Source organism: Myiozetetes cayanensis, unplaced genomic scaffold (genome assembly GCF_022539395.1).
Source record: "Myiozetetes cayanensis isolate MyiCay16 unplaced genomic scaffold, myiCay2020 scf23, whole genome shotgun sequence".
In the NCBI taxonomy this organism is placed as follows: Eukaryota; Metazoa; Chordata; class Aves; order Passeriformes; family Tyrannidae; genus Myiozetetes; species Myiozetetes cayanensis.
This window is the reverse complement of record NW_026087445.1, coordinates 417,816-430,532: the sequence shown is the minus strand read 5'-3', so window position 1 is coordinate 430,532 and position 12,717 is coordinate 417,816. Positions and strand designations below refer to the sequence as shown.

Genomic DNA, 12,717 nt, shown 5'->3' with positions numbered 1-12,717 from the left:
ATTTGTTTCCTCCCAAGCTGTGGCACCAAGCTGTGACACCAAGCTGCTGGGGAGTACCAACCCTCACTATACACCTCAGGGAGCTGCCAGGCAGCAGTGCCCTGACCTAGAGGGTGCTGGGCATCCCCAGAAACGATTGGGGTCAGCATTGCCTGAGCTCCCAAGTGGCCCTGGCAGGTGGGGGAACCATGCAGGAGGGAACTGGGAGACGTGGTTCATGTCCGCTCCCTGCAGCCTCTCTCCAAATGCTCTCTGAGCACTGCCTACAGCTGCCAGCTCCATCCTTCCCATGGGAACACGCCTTACATGGGGCTTACATGTGGCTCTTTTGGCAACAGCTGTCTGCCCCACAGCTGCCCCAGGGACACTGGAAGCTGTGGGTCCTGCTCACAGCCACTGCCCTGTGCACTGTGCAGGGGGAGGTGAGCACATGCAGTACTGGCAGCCCCTGCAGACAGGCCATACACACCCTGTCCATGTAAAGACCACACATGTGTGCACTCACACACAGCAGCACGTCCTTGGTCCCAGTTGTTTGTAGGGTGCAGGCAAGTGCAGAGCCCTAATACAGGGGGCACAAAGGTACAATGTGTGCCCCAGCTGCCTGTTGCTGGTTCCCAGTGACTACTCTGTCCTGTCTCCTTGTGCTTCCAGGTCCCACGAGAACGGCTTCATGGAGGATTTGGACAAGACTTGGGTGAGGTATCAGGAGTGTGATTCCCGTAGCAATGCCCCAGCAACACTCACCTTTGAGAATATGGCAGGTTTGTTCTGCAAACCTCTTTCTTCCCCCTCGCTGGGTAGCCTGCTTTCACTCAAGACACTCTCCTCTCCAGGGCTTCCTCTTGGGCCAAATCTCTGCTGCTTCTGGGTCTGTGCTTTCCTCCTGCTGGGAGGCTACTGTAGTGGGCTCCAACTCCACCCTGTTTGCAACAGTCCCACAAAGCTCCCCCACATGCCCTGGGTGCCCTTCTCACCAGTGGGGCTGCCCCACTGTGAGCACTGCTCCCTCCCTCTGCTCTGGCCAAACTGTGGCTGTCACTGTGGAATCAGAGCTGTCCCAAGGCAGAGAGAGGGGAGCAGCACCTTGGGAAGGGCAAGAGGGGACCCTGCTGCAGGAGGGGACTGGAGGCGAGAGACAGGCCCCCAGCCCTGAGAGCCCTGGGCAGGGTCAGGAAGAGGATAATGGATACAGAGGGGGTTTTATCTTGGTCCCCCTTTGCAAAGGCTGTAAGAACCCCCAGACAGGGTGTCCCTTGTAGCAATGTGGTGCTGCTGGTCCTATACCCAGCCAGTGCAGTGATGAGGGATGAGGGGTGTCCAGTGGGACCCCGTCCTCACCAGCACCACCAGCCAGGGCAGAGGCACTGAGAGAGGGGGTGCTTTGCTCTGTCTCCTCAAGACACCACTCCAAAGCCCCGAGGGCTGCAGGCATCCGAGGACAGCACAGAGCTCTGTGCGTGGCTGTATTTCTCAACAAGACAAACTGGAATTCCACAGCTGGGGTGTGGTGCAAGCGACCCCACAGTCCCATGTGGGGGTCTGCCCGGGGGCTCAGTGCAGCAGCCAGCACGCAGCACTGGTGCAGCACAGTGCCCTGTGCCTGCCCAACCAGAGCTTGCACAGACATCCAGCACCCCACCACCTCTCTGCCCACCCTGCAGCACCTGCTGTGCTCCCCTCCCCGGCCCCTCCAGGACTAGGGGGGGATGGTGGGGGGACCCTGGGTTGGCAAACGCTCCCATTGCAGAGCGTGATGCAAAAGAAATGAAGTGTCATGTTGCAATTTCTATTGCCCCCTGTAACTTTCCTGCTTATTTCAGGTGTGTTTATGCTGGTGGCTGGAGGTATTGTTGCCGGGATATTTTTAATATTCATAGAAATAGCTTACAAAAGGCATAAGGACGCGCGGAGGAAGCAGATGCAGCTGGCGTTTGCGGCCGTTAATGTGTGGAGGAAAAACCTGCAGGTAGGACAAACCGTTTTTAGAGCAAATCTCCACCAGGTGCGTTTTCCATTCCTTCACCAAAATCAGTGAATGCAGAGCTGTGGATTAGCATGGGGCCCTCTGTCCCTCACCCCACACCCCAGAAACTCCAACTGGGCATCAGTGGGTGACCGGCGAGCTGTAGGGTAGTGCCTCGTCCCAGGAGGTGTTTTGCACAGCTCCAGCTGGGACAGAGACGTGGCCCAAATGCCCCCAGTGGAGTTTGGGATGGGGACTTTGCTCTGCTGGGGAACACGTGCTGGAGCCTTGGCTCCAAGCAGGCAGTGCCAGTGTGGCTCCCTTTGCAGGTATCTGCCCTGCTGCCCTGCTCTGGCCGTGCTCACCAGCAGACGGGGGGAGGTCAATCCGCTGCCACTGAGCACCCCTGCCCGGTGTTCAGGTGGAGAAATGCTCCAGGGATAGTTTCCATCACCTACCCTTCCCTGCTTGCTCCCCAACAGCGCGGTAGCCCTTGTCACACCCAGGACCAACTCCAAAATGAGGTGGTGCGTGCTCTTGTCCTTTGGAGACAAGGACATTTCCCCACATGGGAGCCAGCAATGCCAGTCCCTGTCAGTGCCAAGGCTCCCTCGGGCCCCTTCCATGGGGCCGTTGTTCTTCCCGGCTTCTCCTGTCCCTGGAACCCCTCTGTGCCACTCAGGCAGAGAAACCCAGGAGGGTCAGAGCTGCCTGGCAGTGACACTGAGCCATGGACTTGTCCGTGGGCCACCAGCCTCACACTTCCCTTACCCTGCTGCTTTTGGGGCTGAGCCCCACAGTGCCCCTGAACCCCAGTTTAGAGCAGCTGGAGGCTCTGTCTGAATCGCCCGGGCTGGTTTTTTCCCCTGGGGAAGCACCGACGTTCAAAGAGCGATAGATCCTTTAGGCGACTAAAGGAGACTGCGCTCAGAGCAGAACCAGCGAAAGAAAGAGAGAGAACGAGGCTCGGGGACCCCGAAAGGAGCCCGGAGTGGTGGCCCTGGGGGAGCAGCGCTGGCTGGGTTGTTTTGGGGGGGCTGCCCCGGGTGGAAGCGATCTGCCCGAGAGCAGCGAGGGGAGCACGAGGCCGGGCTGCTGTATCCTGAGAGCTCGCTGGGTTCAGTTCACTGATAAGAGTCTCGGAAAAGCCATTTCTCAACATTTTTTTTGCCTTTTTTACCTCTTTTTTTTTTTTTCCTTTGCTTCCAAAAAGCAGCAGCACCGAGGGGGTTAAGGCTGCTGGGACAGAGCACACTAGTCGCACTGCCATTTTTCACTTGCCAACCTTCTAGAAAATACTGCACTGGGTCCTTGGGCAGAGTCTGTGGGACTGTGAGCAAAGCATGCTGCCCTGTGGGGGTAAACAGCCTCATGGTAAAGAGCCGTTTGACATTGTAAGACTTTTCCACAGGAGGAAACGTCAGAGCACTAGTATCTGGTACATTGCTAGAAGGTAGGCAAGTGGAAAGATTTATTTGTTAAAACAAACAAACAAAAATAATGGTTTTTGGGATCACAGTTTTGCCATGGCTATTTCCTGAGATGCCATGGAAGAAAAAGACATTTCATTCCATTCATCTTGCTTTCCTTTCCGTTTGTGCATGTCCGCAAAAGAGAGAACTGAGAAGGAGGAGCAAATGTATCCCCGAGCATGCTCTACGCACCAGCGGGATACATTTTGGTTACCCCCGTGCGGTAGCAGAGCCAGACCTGGTCACTCCGTCCCCCGTCGGAAAGGTCACACTCATTGGCACGAAAGCAATTGGGGAGGAATCGTTGTCAGCGCCCACCGCCGAGCGCGGCCGGTCCCCTCGGCTCGCTGCCCCCGCACCATGGCGGCTGGTGCTCCCAGCCTGCGCCAACCAGGTCCGACTCGCTAACTCCAACGCCTACATTTTTCAGTTCTGTTTCTCTTTGAGTTCATCTCGACCCCGACGACATCATAGCACTAACGCTTTGCCTCCTCCCTTTCTTTTCCTTATTTTTTTTTTAATTTTCTTTTTCTTCCAGTTTCTTTTTTTTTTTTCCTTTTTTTTTTTTTTCAGCCTGTTTTACTTTGAAAAAAAAAAAAAAAAAAACACCAAACCACCACCAGCAACCACGTTCGGCTTTGCACAACTGCGTCATTTGAATTTTTGAACACTTTTTTTTTTTTTACAGAATATTCATACAATGACTTCTCTTTCAATGCAGTCCTCTCTCTCTTCTGGCACTAGGATTCAGCCTCAGAAAAGGCCCTGAGCAATTTTTTTTTTAGTGGTAGGTGCAGCACCTCACGTCTCTGTCCAGCCAGGCTAGCGGTGGAAGCGAGGGGCAGGGCGCCAGGCAGAACATCCCCAGGAAACAAGGTCAGCTGTGCCAGCCTGGCCACAGACACCCAGGAGAGCAGGAATACTCCCCAGCGGGGTTTCCAGCACTCCAGACGAGAGGCCAGCCCCCCGTAGCTGTACCAGTGTAGTGGCTGTGCCGTAGCCGTGGGTCACGGAGGCCCTCGGAGGACTGGGAGTGACAGAACACCTCCAGTAGCTTTCTCACCCAAATGAAAGCCGTGACATGGGGCAGTATTCAAATAGATTTAGAGTTTCCAACAACACACTAGAGATCTAATTACTTATACATATTCATTTTAGGATAGAAAAAGTGGTAGAGCAGAACCTGACCCTAAAAAGAAAGCCACTTTTAGGTCCATCACCTCCACCCTGGCCTCCAGCTTCAAGAGACGTAGGTCCTCCAAGGATACGGTAAGAGGAAGAAGAACAATTCTGCCCTCTCTCTTTCTCTCTCTTTCTCTCTTCTGCCATCCCATCGACTGCCACACACCCATCCCGAAGCTGCCAGTGTACATGCATAGCTCATGTTCGTCACCAGTCAGTCAGTCAGTCAGTGAGTCAGTCATCCCGTGTTCCTGAAAGGATGCTGGGATCCTGGAGGGCAGGCAGGAGGTGGCTTGGAGTCCTGTGATGAGTTGGGAGATGCAACTGAGTTTTTGTTTTGTTTTTTTGTTTTCTTTCTGCCTGGATGATTTCTGATGTTCCTCTCTGTGCTTCGCTCACCTTACTGGTGCTGACCTCTTGAAACCGATGACATTTTTTTTTTCCTTTTTTTTTCTTTTTTTTTTTTTTTTAAGTTCCTGAGTGTTCCTGTACCTGTTTGTCATTGTATGCCTAAAAACAATCACCCCGATTTGATTTGGGCACCGTGTCACCTCACCGAGAGCCATGCGTGTCACATTCTCTACATGTGATTTTTGTTTGTGACGATTAGCATTCGGGACGTAGTCCTGGGCACAGGAGTGACAGCTGTCTCTGGTTATTGTCAGCAGTAATGCAGCTCTAGAAAAGAGATACAAAGGCTTGAAAGTGGAGGTTGTTAAAGACCGAGCCTTGGTTCAAACTTGTGCTTTGCACTGCTGTCACGTAATCAGAGAAAATTTCCAAATTGCTGCCTCTAAAGCCAGCTGTTTCCAAATGTGCAAATGTGTCTGCTCGTGCTGGAGCTTCAGACACTTCAGCGTCAGGTTGGGCTGTTGGTCTGTCGGACTGAGCCGTGTCCCTCTGCATGTCGCCGTCTGTTGTATGACACTCTGCACTGTGGCTACTCTGTTGTCTCGTGTGGCAGCGCCCGCTGCGTGTTGCTGCCCAACCTCCTGGCACGACGGGCTGGCCAAAACCACCTCCCCGGGGCGACCGCGGGTTTCTGCCCAGGGCTGCCCAGAGCAGGCTCCCCGCCAGGCTGCCCGAGGCGCGGCGGGGACGGGGGGACGGTGGCAGGGCGGGGAGATGTGGCCCCCCATGCGGGGGTGGCCCGTCCCCAGCCGCAGGCTTGGGGCGCCCCGGGGAGCAGCATGCGATACCTCAGGGGTCTCGGGGCCACGGCTCTGTGCGCCAAATGGAGGAGGCTGCCTTTGACACCAGCGCAGGCTCCGTGCCGAGAAGCTCCTGGAGCACCCCTGGGACACGTCCCTGGGGACAGCTGAGCCCTCGGCCGGGCTCAACTGCCACCACCTCACACAAAGTGCTCCTCTCACTGTCACCTTGAAACCTGGCAGTCACGAGGGGGGACCCACGCTCTTCGCACCCACCCCCATGGGGAAGACAGGCATCCCTGTCACCTCCTGCACTGCCTCCATGCTCCGCGGGTGGAACTTTGTCCGAGTGATGCTCCCGTATCTGGGGTGCCCTCTCCCCACTGCTGCACCCTCTGAGCAGCTCTGCAGGGAGGTCTCAGGTTGTGTCTTGGTGGCCTGAATCACAACCAGGGGAGAGAAGACAGAGATGAGGTGGGTGGTGCAGGGGAGAGAAGATGGGAAGAGTGAGGATGAGGAAGAGAAGTGGGATGCACAGAAAAAAAAAGGGAGAAAAATATTGCAGAAATATCTGCATGTCCTGCGTAGATTCCCATGTTTTGATGTGTTTGAACTACTCCATGATTAGGAAACCAAGAGATCCTGTCCTGGGAAAGCAGAAGCCTGATGGTGCCCTCGGCACCTGGGGGAACCAGTTCCATTGGTGGGCATACTGAGAGGAGGAGAACCCAAGAACAGTGGGGCAGCTGGCGTGTGGCATCCCTGGTACCCCCCACACCACTCCTTCTTCAGGGAAGCATCCTGGGCCTGATCCTGTTCCACAGTGTGGCATCCACCCTACACCACACCAGCCCACAGCCCTCTCTACCCCACAGCAGGAGCAGCCAGTGCCCTGAGTTGACCAGATCCAGGGCTCACCTGCACCAGAGGTCCCATGGGTGAGCTGTGGAACTGTTCTCCCCCTTCCCACACCTGGTGGGGGTCAGCACAACCTGAGTCTCCTTGTGCTTTGGGTCCTGGCCATGCTCTTCCTGGCACATTGCTCACAGGCCAGTTGTGGAGGGACTCATCCCAGAAGATGGTCCCCACTTTGGGGGCAGCTGCATCTGCAAGGCAGTTACGGTCAACTGTTCCCCACTGCCCAGAAGCCTGTCACAGTCCTCTGCCTGCCATGGGGTGACGTGGCCAGGGTCCCAGGACACGTTCCCCAGGGAACTGGGCTAGCTGGGTCAAGAACAAGCTACTGGGGTCAACATCCAAGCCAACGTGGCCAACTGGGAGTCTAGCAGCTCTGAGGTCCGGCCGTTGCAGGAGGTCCGTGGTGGAGCAAGCTTTGTGGTGATGTTGGGCAGACTTGCTGGTTGCTCTGCGGGGTGAGCAGCCAGCAGGAGGGTGCTGCCACCAGCTCACGTCACAGCCTGCGCTTGGTACCCTCCACTTCTGTGCAGCAGCCCTGGCCCAGAGACCCCAATGCCCTCCTGCTGTGGAAGGCCCCATGAGTACGTAGCATGCTGGGGCACGGTGCCTGGGGTCCTTGTAAAGACGAGAAAGCAGCGAGGTGCTCTGTTTCATGATGTTCATCAGAGCCACGGGCCCACACCAGGTCTTAGATGGGCAAAGCTGGAGAGCCCATGGGGCTGGAAGGCCAGGCTGACCCCAGCCCCACGGGCTCTCCTGGCTAGCGAACGAAAGACGCAGACCTGGTGGCCTTGCTTCTTTCCTTTTCGTTGTCGGGAGTTTTAAAAATGGATTCTGCTCTGCAGCCCTGCAGAATGGTCCCTCAGGAGTGCCAGAGAGACAGGCTGGCACCATGGAGCCAAGACAGCCCCGGGAAGCTACCACCCCACTCTGAACGTCCTAGCGCCCACCATCACCCGAGCTGCACAGCCTCTCCGCGGCACATCATCCCCACCGCCCCAGGAGGAGATGCATGTGTTCCCCATAGGCAGCTCCTGCAACTCGAATAGCACTCGCAGAGCTGACGTACTGCCATCCATCGCAGCCACCCACGATACTGCAACCCCACAGACGCCATGTGAGACGCATAAACCACACAGACACCTTCCGAGCCGGCACATTGCGTACAGACACGTCACGAGGTGCACAGGTCCCTTAGCCGCCCCCCCAGCCAGCGGCAGCCCCCGCAGAGACACACTGCCAGCCCACGGGCCCCCCCAGGCACGGCAGGACACACGGCCCACGTCACCGCCACGGGCGCGGCGCTGCCGGCGGTGCTGCCCTGCAGCCGTGGGGATGGTGCCAGAGCTGCTCCAGAGCCGAGGGGCTTCATGGAAAAGGTCACCTTCCCAGGGAAGGATCAGCTGTCCCAAGGTCAAAACACCTCTTGGCTTAAAAAAAAAAAAAGAGCCTAGTTTTGTGGGTTTTTTGGCCCAAAAGAACCAAAAGTAGGTCAAAGACTTTTTTTTTATTATTTTTTTTTTTTAAAAAAGGGAAGTTGATATTTTCTACAGCAAGATTGCATTTAGCTGGAATCCTAATTTTTAATTGAAAAACAAACAAGTAAACAAACAACAACAAACCAAAATTCTTCCAGAAAAATCTTCCACTAGCCAGGGACTACCATATGAGCCCAGTTAGGTTGAAGTCATTTTTAAAGACATTAAGTTCTTGTCTATATTTTCTTCCTGGTTGTCATTTAAAGTTTTTGGTGCCTTCACTTCACTTCCATACCTTAACATGTTTGAGTCTCTTCTACGGTTAATATTGATTAATTTCTTGGCTTTATAATGTTTGGTTTGGGGATTATTGCACCATCCCTGTAACATAATTTATCCTAAATTACTGATATGTGCTTCTAGCATTACTCCTACTTTAACATAGTTTCGATATGACCGTTTTCTTGCTTTTTTTTACTTTTCTTTTTTTTCTTTTCATTTTAATTTTTATTATTAAAAATTGCATGCATGAACTTTACACAAAAAAAAAAAAAAGTAAATGAGAATGTTACCCTGTGATAACTCTGTGATTGGAGGAGATATGCTTTCAAATCAAAAGCCATGCTCTTGTATTTTAATTTTTCTGGCCAGATTCCCCATTTCACTTGGTTGTTTTAGTGTTGCCCACCCCCAGAGCTGTGCAGAGAGGCCAGAAGGCCCCAGCCTGCCCTGCTAGACCTCCAGCCTTCCACCACAGCAGCCACACATACACGTGCACCCAGGCACACGACTCACGCATGCACACACCGCTTTTCCACCCCACTTGCATCAGGCAGGGCATTCAACAAAGGACCTTTCTTCTACCCATTCATTTTTGTATCTCAAGTTCCTCCTTCTTCTCCACCAGTGACTCACCCAGCCTCTCCCCTTTCCCGGTCGCCTCTCCTCCCTGTGGGAGTCAAGCCCCATCCCATGAGCACACACCTCCCAGCACTTTTGCTATGGGAACATTGCATTCAACCTGCAATCCAAATTTTTCACGAGGAGGGGGTGGTTGCACCCATTTTTGGGAGAGGGGCGTTTTTTGGTGGGCTGATGAACAGCCACAAAAAGCTCCCCCCAGGGCGGCAGAGCGACGTCAGGATGATCCCGGCCATTCTCCGTGCTACCCCTTAGCGAAGCAAGGCCACGGTGAGGAATTCCCAGAGGCTCCATGGGAATGTTAGCTAGTCCCCTAGGTGACAGGATGGTCCTGTGAGATGCTCCCTGGGTGTCAGGTGGATCCCAGCATGTGTACCGGAGAGACGGGAGCACACGGCTCCTGGTCCTGGCCCAGCTGCTCCCCACCAGGGGGTCCTGGTGAAGCACAAAGCTGGACTGGGCAGCCCCAAGGAGCCCACACAACGAGCGGGAGGGGCTCCCAGACCTCCCCGTGGCAGGAGGCAGGGCACAGAGCACACAGGGTAGCCACAGTGCCAGAGCTGCCAGCAGCACCGCAGAGGCCGCCGGAGACAGCACCGACCAACGCAGGGCAGGTCACGCCCCATCACTGAGGAGCCCCCCGGGAGCCCTTCAAAACGTCAGCCCTCCTGGGCAGGGTGGTGCAAGGGCTGGGAAAATGTCACTGGAGAGGGTCTGCACTGCAGCACATGAGACCCACTGAGACCCTCTCCTGCCCCGGCACCAGTTGAGGATCCCAGACAGCAGCGCAGGATGCTCCTGCCACCTGCTCTCACAGCAGGGCTGGGTAGGGCTACCAGTTCAGGGTTTGGAGTTAGGAGAGTGGAACTGGGAGAGGAAGGGAGTATGGAAGGAGGAAGGGAGGAAATAACTGCCCAGTTGTAAATTCCTGCCCAGTGGGGAAGGACTTTTTTTTCTTGCCCTTTGATGGATATTTCTTTCTTGCCCCTTGCTTGCTATTGGGACTGCAGTGGGGGAGGTCTCTCCCAGGGAGTGTTTGCTGAGCCCCCCCATCCACAAGGAGCACAGAACCCCAAATCCAAGCCACATCCCCACCACAGGCTGTATTTTCACATTAGCAGTCAATGCCACACTTTATCACAAGCCAACCACACCACACATCTCACCTGCATGAAAGGATAGTCACAGCAGGGTCATTCAAGCAAGGAGGTGAAATGCCCTGGCCTCAAAGCACAGCTTGATCTGGCACAAGAAAGGTGCCAAAACCCAGTCAGACCCTCCAAACACAGGTTCAGCCGTGGGCTGGGCTGATGAGTCACAGGCTTTGTTTTGTAACCCTCCCAGAGCGGAGAGGGGCTCGCTCAGCGGGCAAGGTGGCAGCCACGCTCCGCAGAAGCTGCGCCACGCTCCTGGGTGTCCCCTCTGCCCAGCTCTAGGGTACCTGGAGAGTGTCTGCCACGACCTCTGCACAATTGCATTGGGAAGGGGACCTCAGCCAGCAGCAGCTCTCGGGGCGTTGCATCACCCCCAAGAGATATCCTGTAGGGACACATGGGATATAAGTACTGACAGGGACAAGTGCCAGAACTGCCTAACACTTCTTTCTCCTTGTCTGTCTATTTGTGTGTTGCAGCAGTATCACCCCACCGACATCACTGGCCAGCTCAACCTCTCCGACCCCTCAGTCAGCACTGTGGTGTGACCTTCTCCCTGAGGGCCATCAGTCCTTGCCCAACACAGTAGGAAGGCATAGCCAGGACTGCCTTTCAAGGGACACTGATGGGTTCTTCCGGGTGAGATGGGAGGAAAGTATCCTTCATCCATACACAGTGACTCCATTGTATAATATCTCCCTCCCTTCCCAGGCCTGCTGCCCTGCTCGTGCCCCAGAACGCACGGCAGAACCGGGGCACGGTTTGGACTCCGCTGTACAGAGATCATTGCTGCCAAGCAGAGTCACGGTAATCAGGATTGCCCCTGACTGGCTCCATGCAAGGGGAAAGGACTGTGGAAGGCACACGGTGTTTGCTCTCCCATGCTAGTGGGGAAGAGCTGGTGCCAGACCACAAACACATGCTCCACTGTGCAGGCTGCAGGCTTCTCAGCACACACACGGCCCCTCAAGAGTGTGCTCCACGTTCCCCACCACCTGGGGGGCTCCAGCGCAACGTGCCCGTGGTCCTGAGTAGCTGGAGCAACCGGTGTGGTTTGCCAGGTTGGGCACATGTTCCTGCTGTGCCAGATGACCCCCACGTCTGCCACAGGGGCTGGAAGATGTGTGCTCTGCTCCTCGCAGGGTGTGACCCCCCTGGTCCTCCCTCCCAGCAGCTCCTGGTTGTGACTCAGCTCCTGTAGGTGGTCTGTTCGCAGCTGCCAGCCAAGGTCCCAGCTCCCCACCTCTCCTGCACAGAAGACGTCCCCAGGACCTGGCCATGGCCAGCATGTAGCACTCACACAGTGGCTCTCCTAGCCAGGAATTCTCCCCGGGGAATGGCTCTGGATGGTTGCACTGACCTTTACCCAAGCTCCACACTGCCTCAGCACCAGCAATGCAAGGAGAGATGCTGCTGGCTGGCCATGGTTTGCTGCCTGCAGTGTCGGGGCACACGGCCGGCACTGCCAGCTTCCCTGCCACCCTCACCTGCAGTTCCAGCTTGCCAGCAGCGCCCATGGCAACCCTGAAGCCTCAGCTCATGGCGCTGCATCTGCCTGAACCTGGAGACATGGAAACCAGATCGCAGTTCAGGAGAAGGAAACCAAACAAGCCAGGCTGATGCCGTTCCTTTCTACACCTTCCTCCCCTCAAGCCTACCCCCATGTGCCAGCACCTCTGAGCACCCTCACTGTGGACTCTGTGCAGAGACACCAGCACTGGGGGAAGCATCTGGCACCAACCAGGCTGGTGATGAGCAGCTACTGCACGTGCACGGGCAGCATCACATCCCGTCTCCTGCAAACATGGAAAACCCACCTGCAATGTGGTACCGAGCCCCAGCGGCATGAACTGCCTCCTCCCTGCCCCAGCCAAGCAGACAGGGCTTTCCCCAAGGGCAAGCAGCCCCACAGGCAGGATTTTCAGACGGCAACTGAGGTCTGTGAGCATCGTCCCACTGACTGCTGTGGCTCCATCAAGTTCATCTATCTCCAGCTGAGAAATTGGACCCATTCTACTTTATACGTCAATGTAACATTAATACCGAGTTTTTGCAAGAGCTCAGTAAAGTCTAGACTGGATCATGAAGTGGTTTATTCCGATGCTGTGTGCCTCTTTCTGTCTCTGGCTTCTGGCAAAGCTGGCAGGGAGCCCTGTGCTGAGTCAGAACCTCACCCAGCCCCACTACAGGGTCTGCAAACAGTGGAGGGTGGAGGGATGGGAAGGGTTGGAAAAACCAGCAGGGAGAAAGTCCAGAAACTGCAGAGGAGATGAGGGAAGGACCAGCATCATTCTGGGATAGACTGATAGATAGACAGCTGATAGACAGCCTGAACAGCCACAGGGAGGGGGGCAGGCCTTGCAGGAGGGGATGGGGACGGTCCGGAGCTGTTCAAACATCAGCACCATGGCAGCTGGCTCTGTCCCACCTCCATCCCAGGGAAAATGGTCCAAAGCCACTGCTGGACTCCCCATC

At 55.5% G+C, this 12,717-nt stretch overlaps 1 protein-coding gene across 25 annotated transcripts in view; it reads left to right on the top strand.

Moving 5' to 3' along the window:
* The window catches only part of GRIN1 (glutamate ionotropic receptor NMDA type subunit 1), a 39,121-nt gene extending 26,792 nt beyond the window's left edge, over positions 1–12,329 (top strand). For 2 of the 25 annotated variants that reach the window (XM_050319685.1, XM_050319686.1), the window contains 5 exons: positions 655–764; positions 1,824–1,969; positions 3,581–3,832; positions 4,597–4,707; positions 7,535–8,785. In XM_050319685.1, the coding sequence (XP_050175642.1) occupies positions 655–764; positions 1,824–1,969; positions 3,581–3,832; positions 4,597–4,707; positions 7,535–7,738 (823 nt within the window). In that variant the 3' untranslated portion in view covers positions 7,739–8,785. The other 23 variants (XM_050319699.1, XM_050319696.1, XM_050319694.1 and 20 more) reach the window with 20 other exon arrangements.
* The last annotated feature ends 388 nt before the right edge of the window (positions 12,330–12,717 follow it).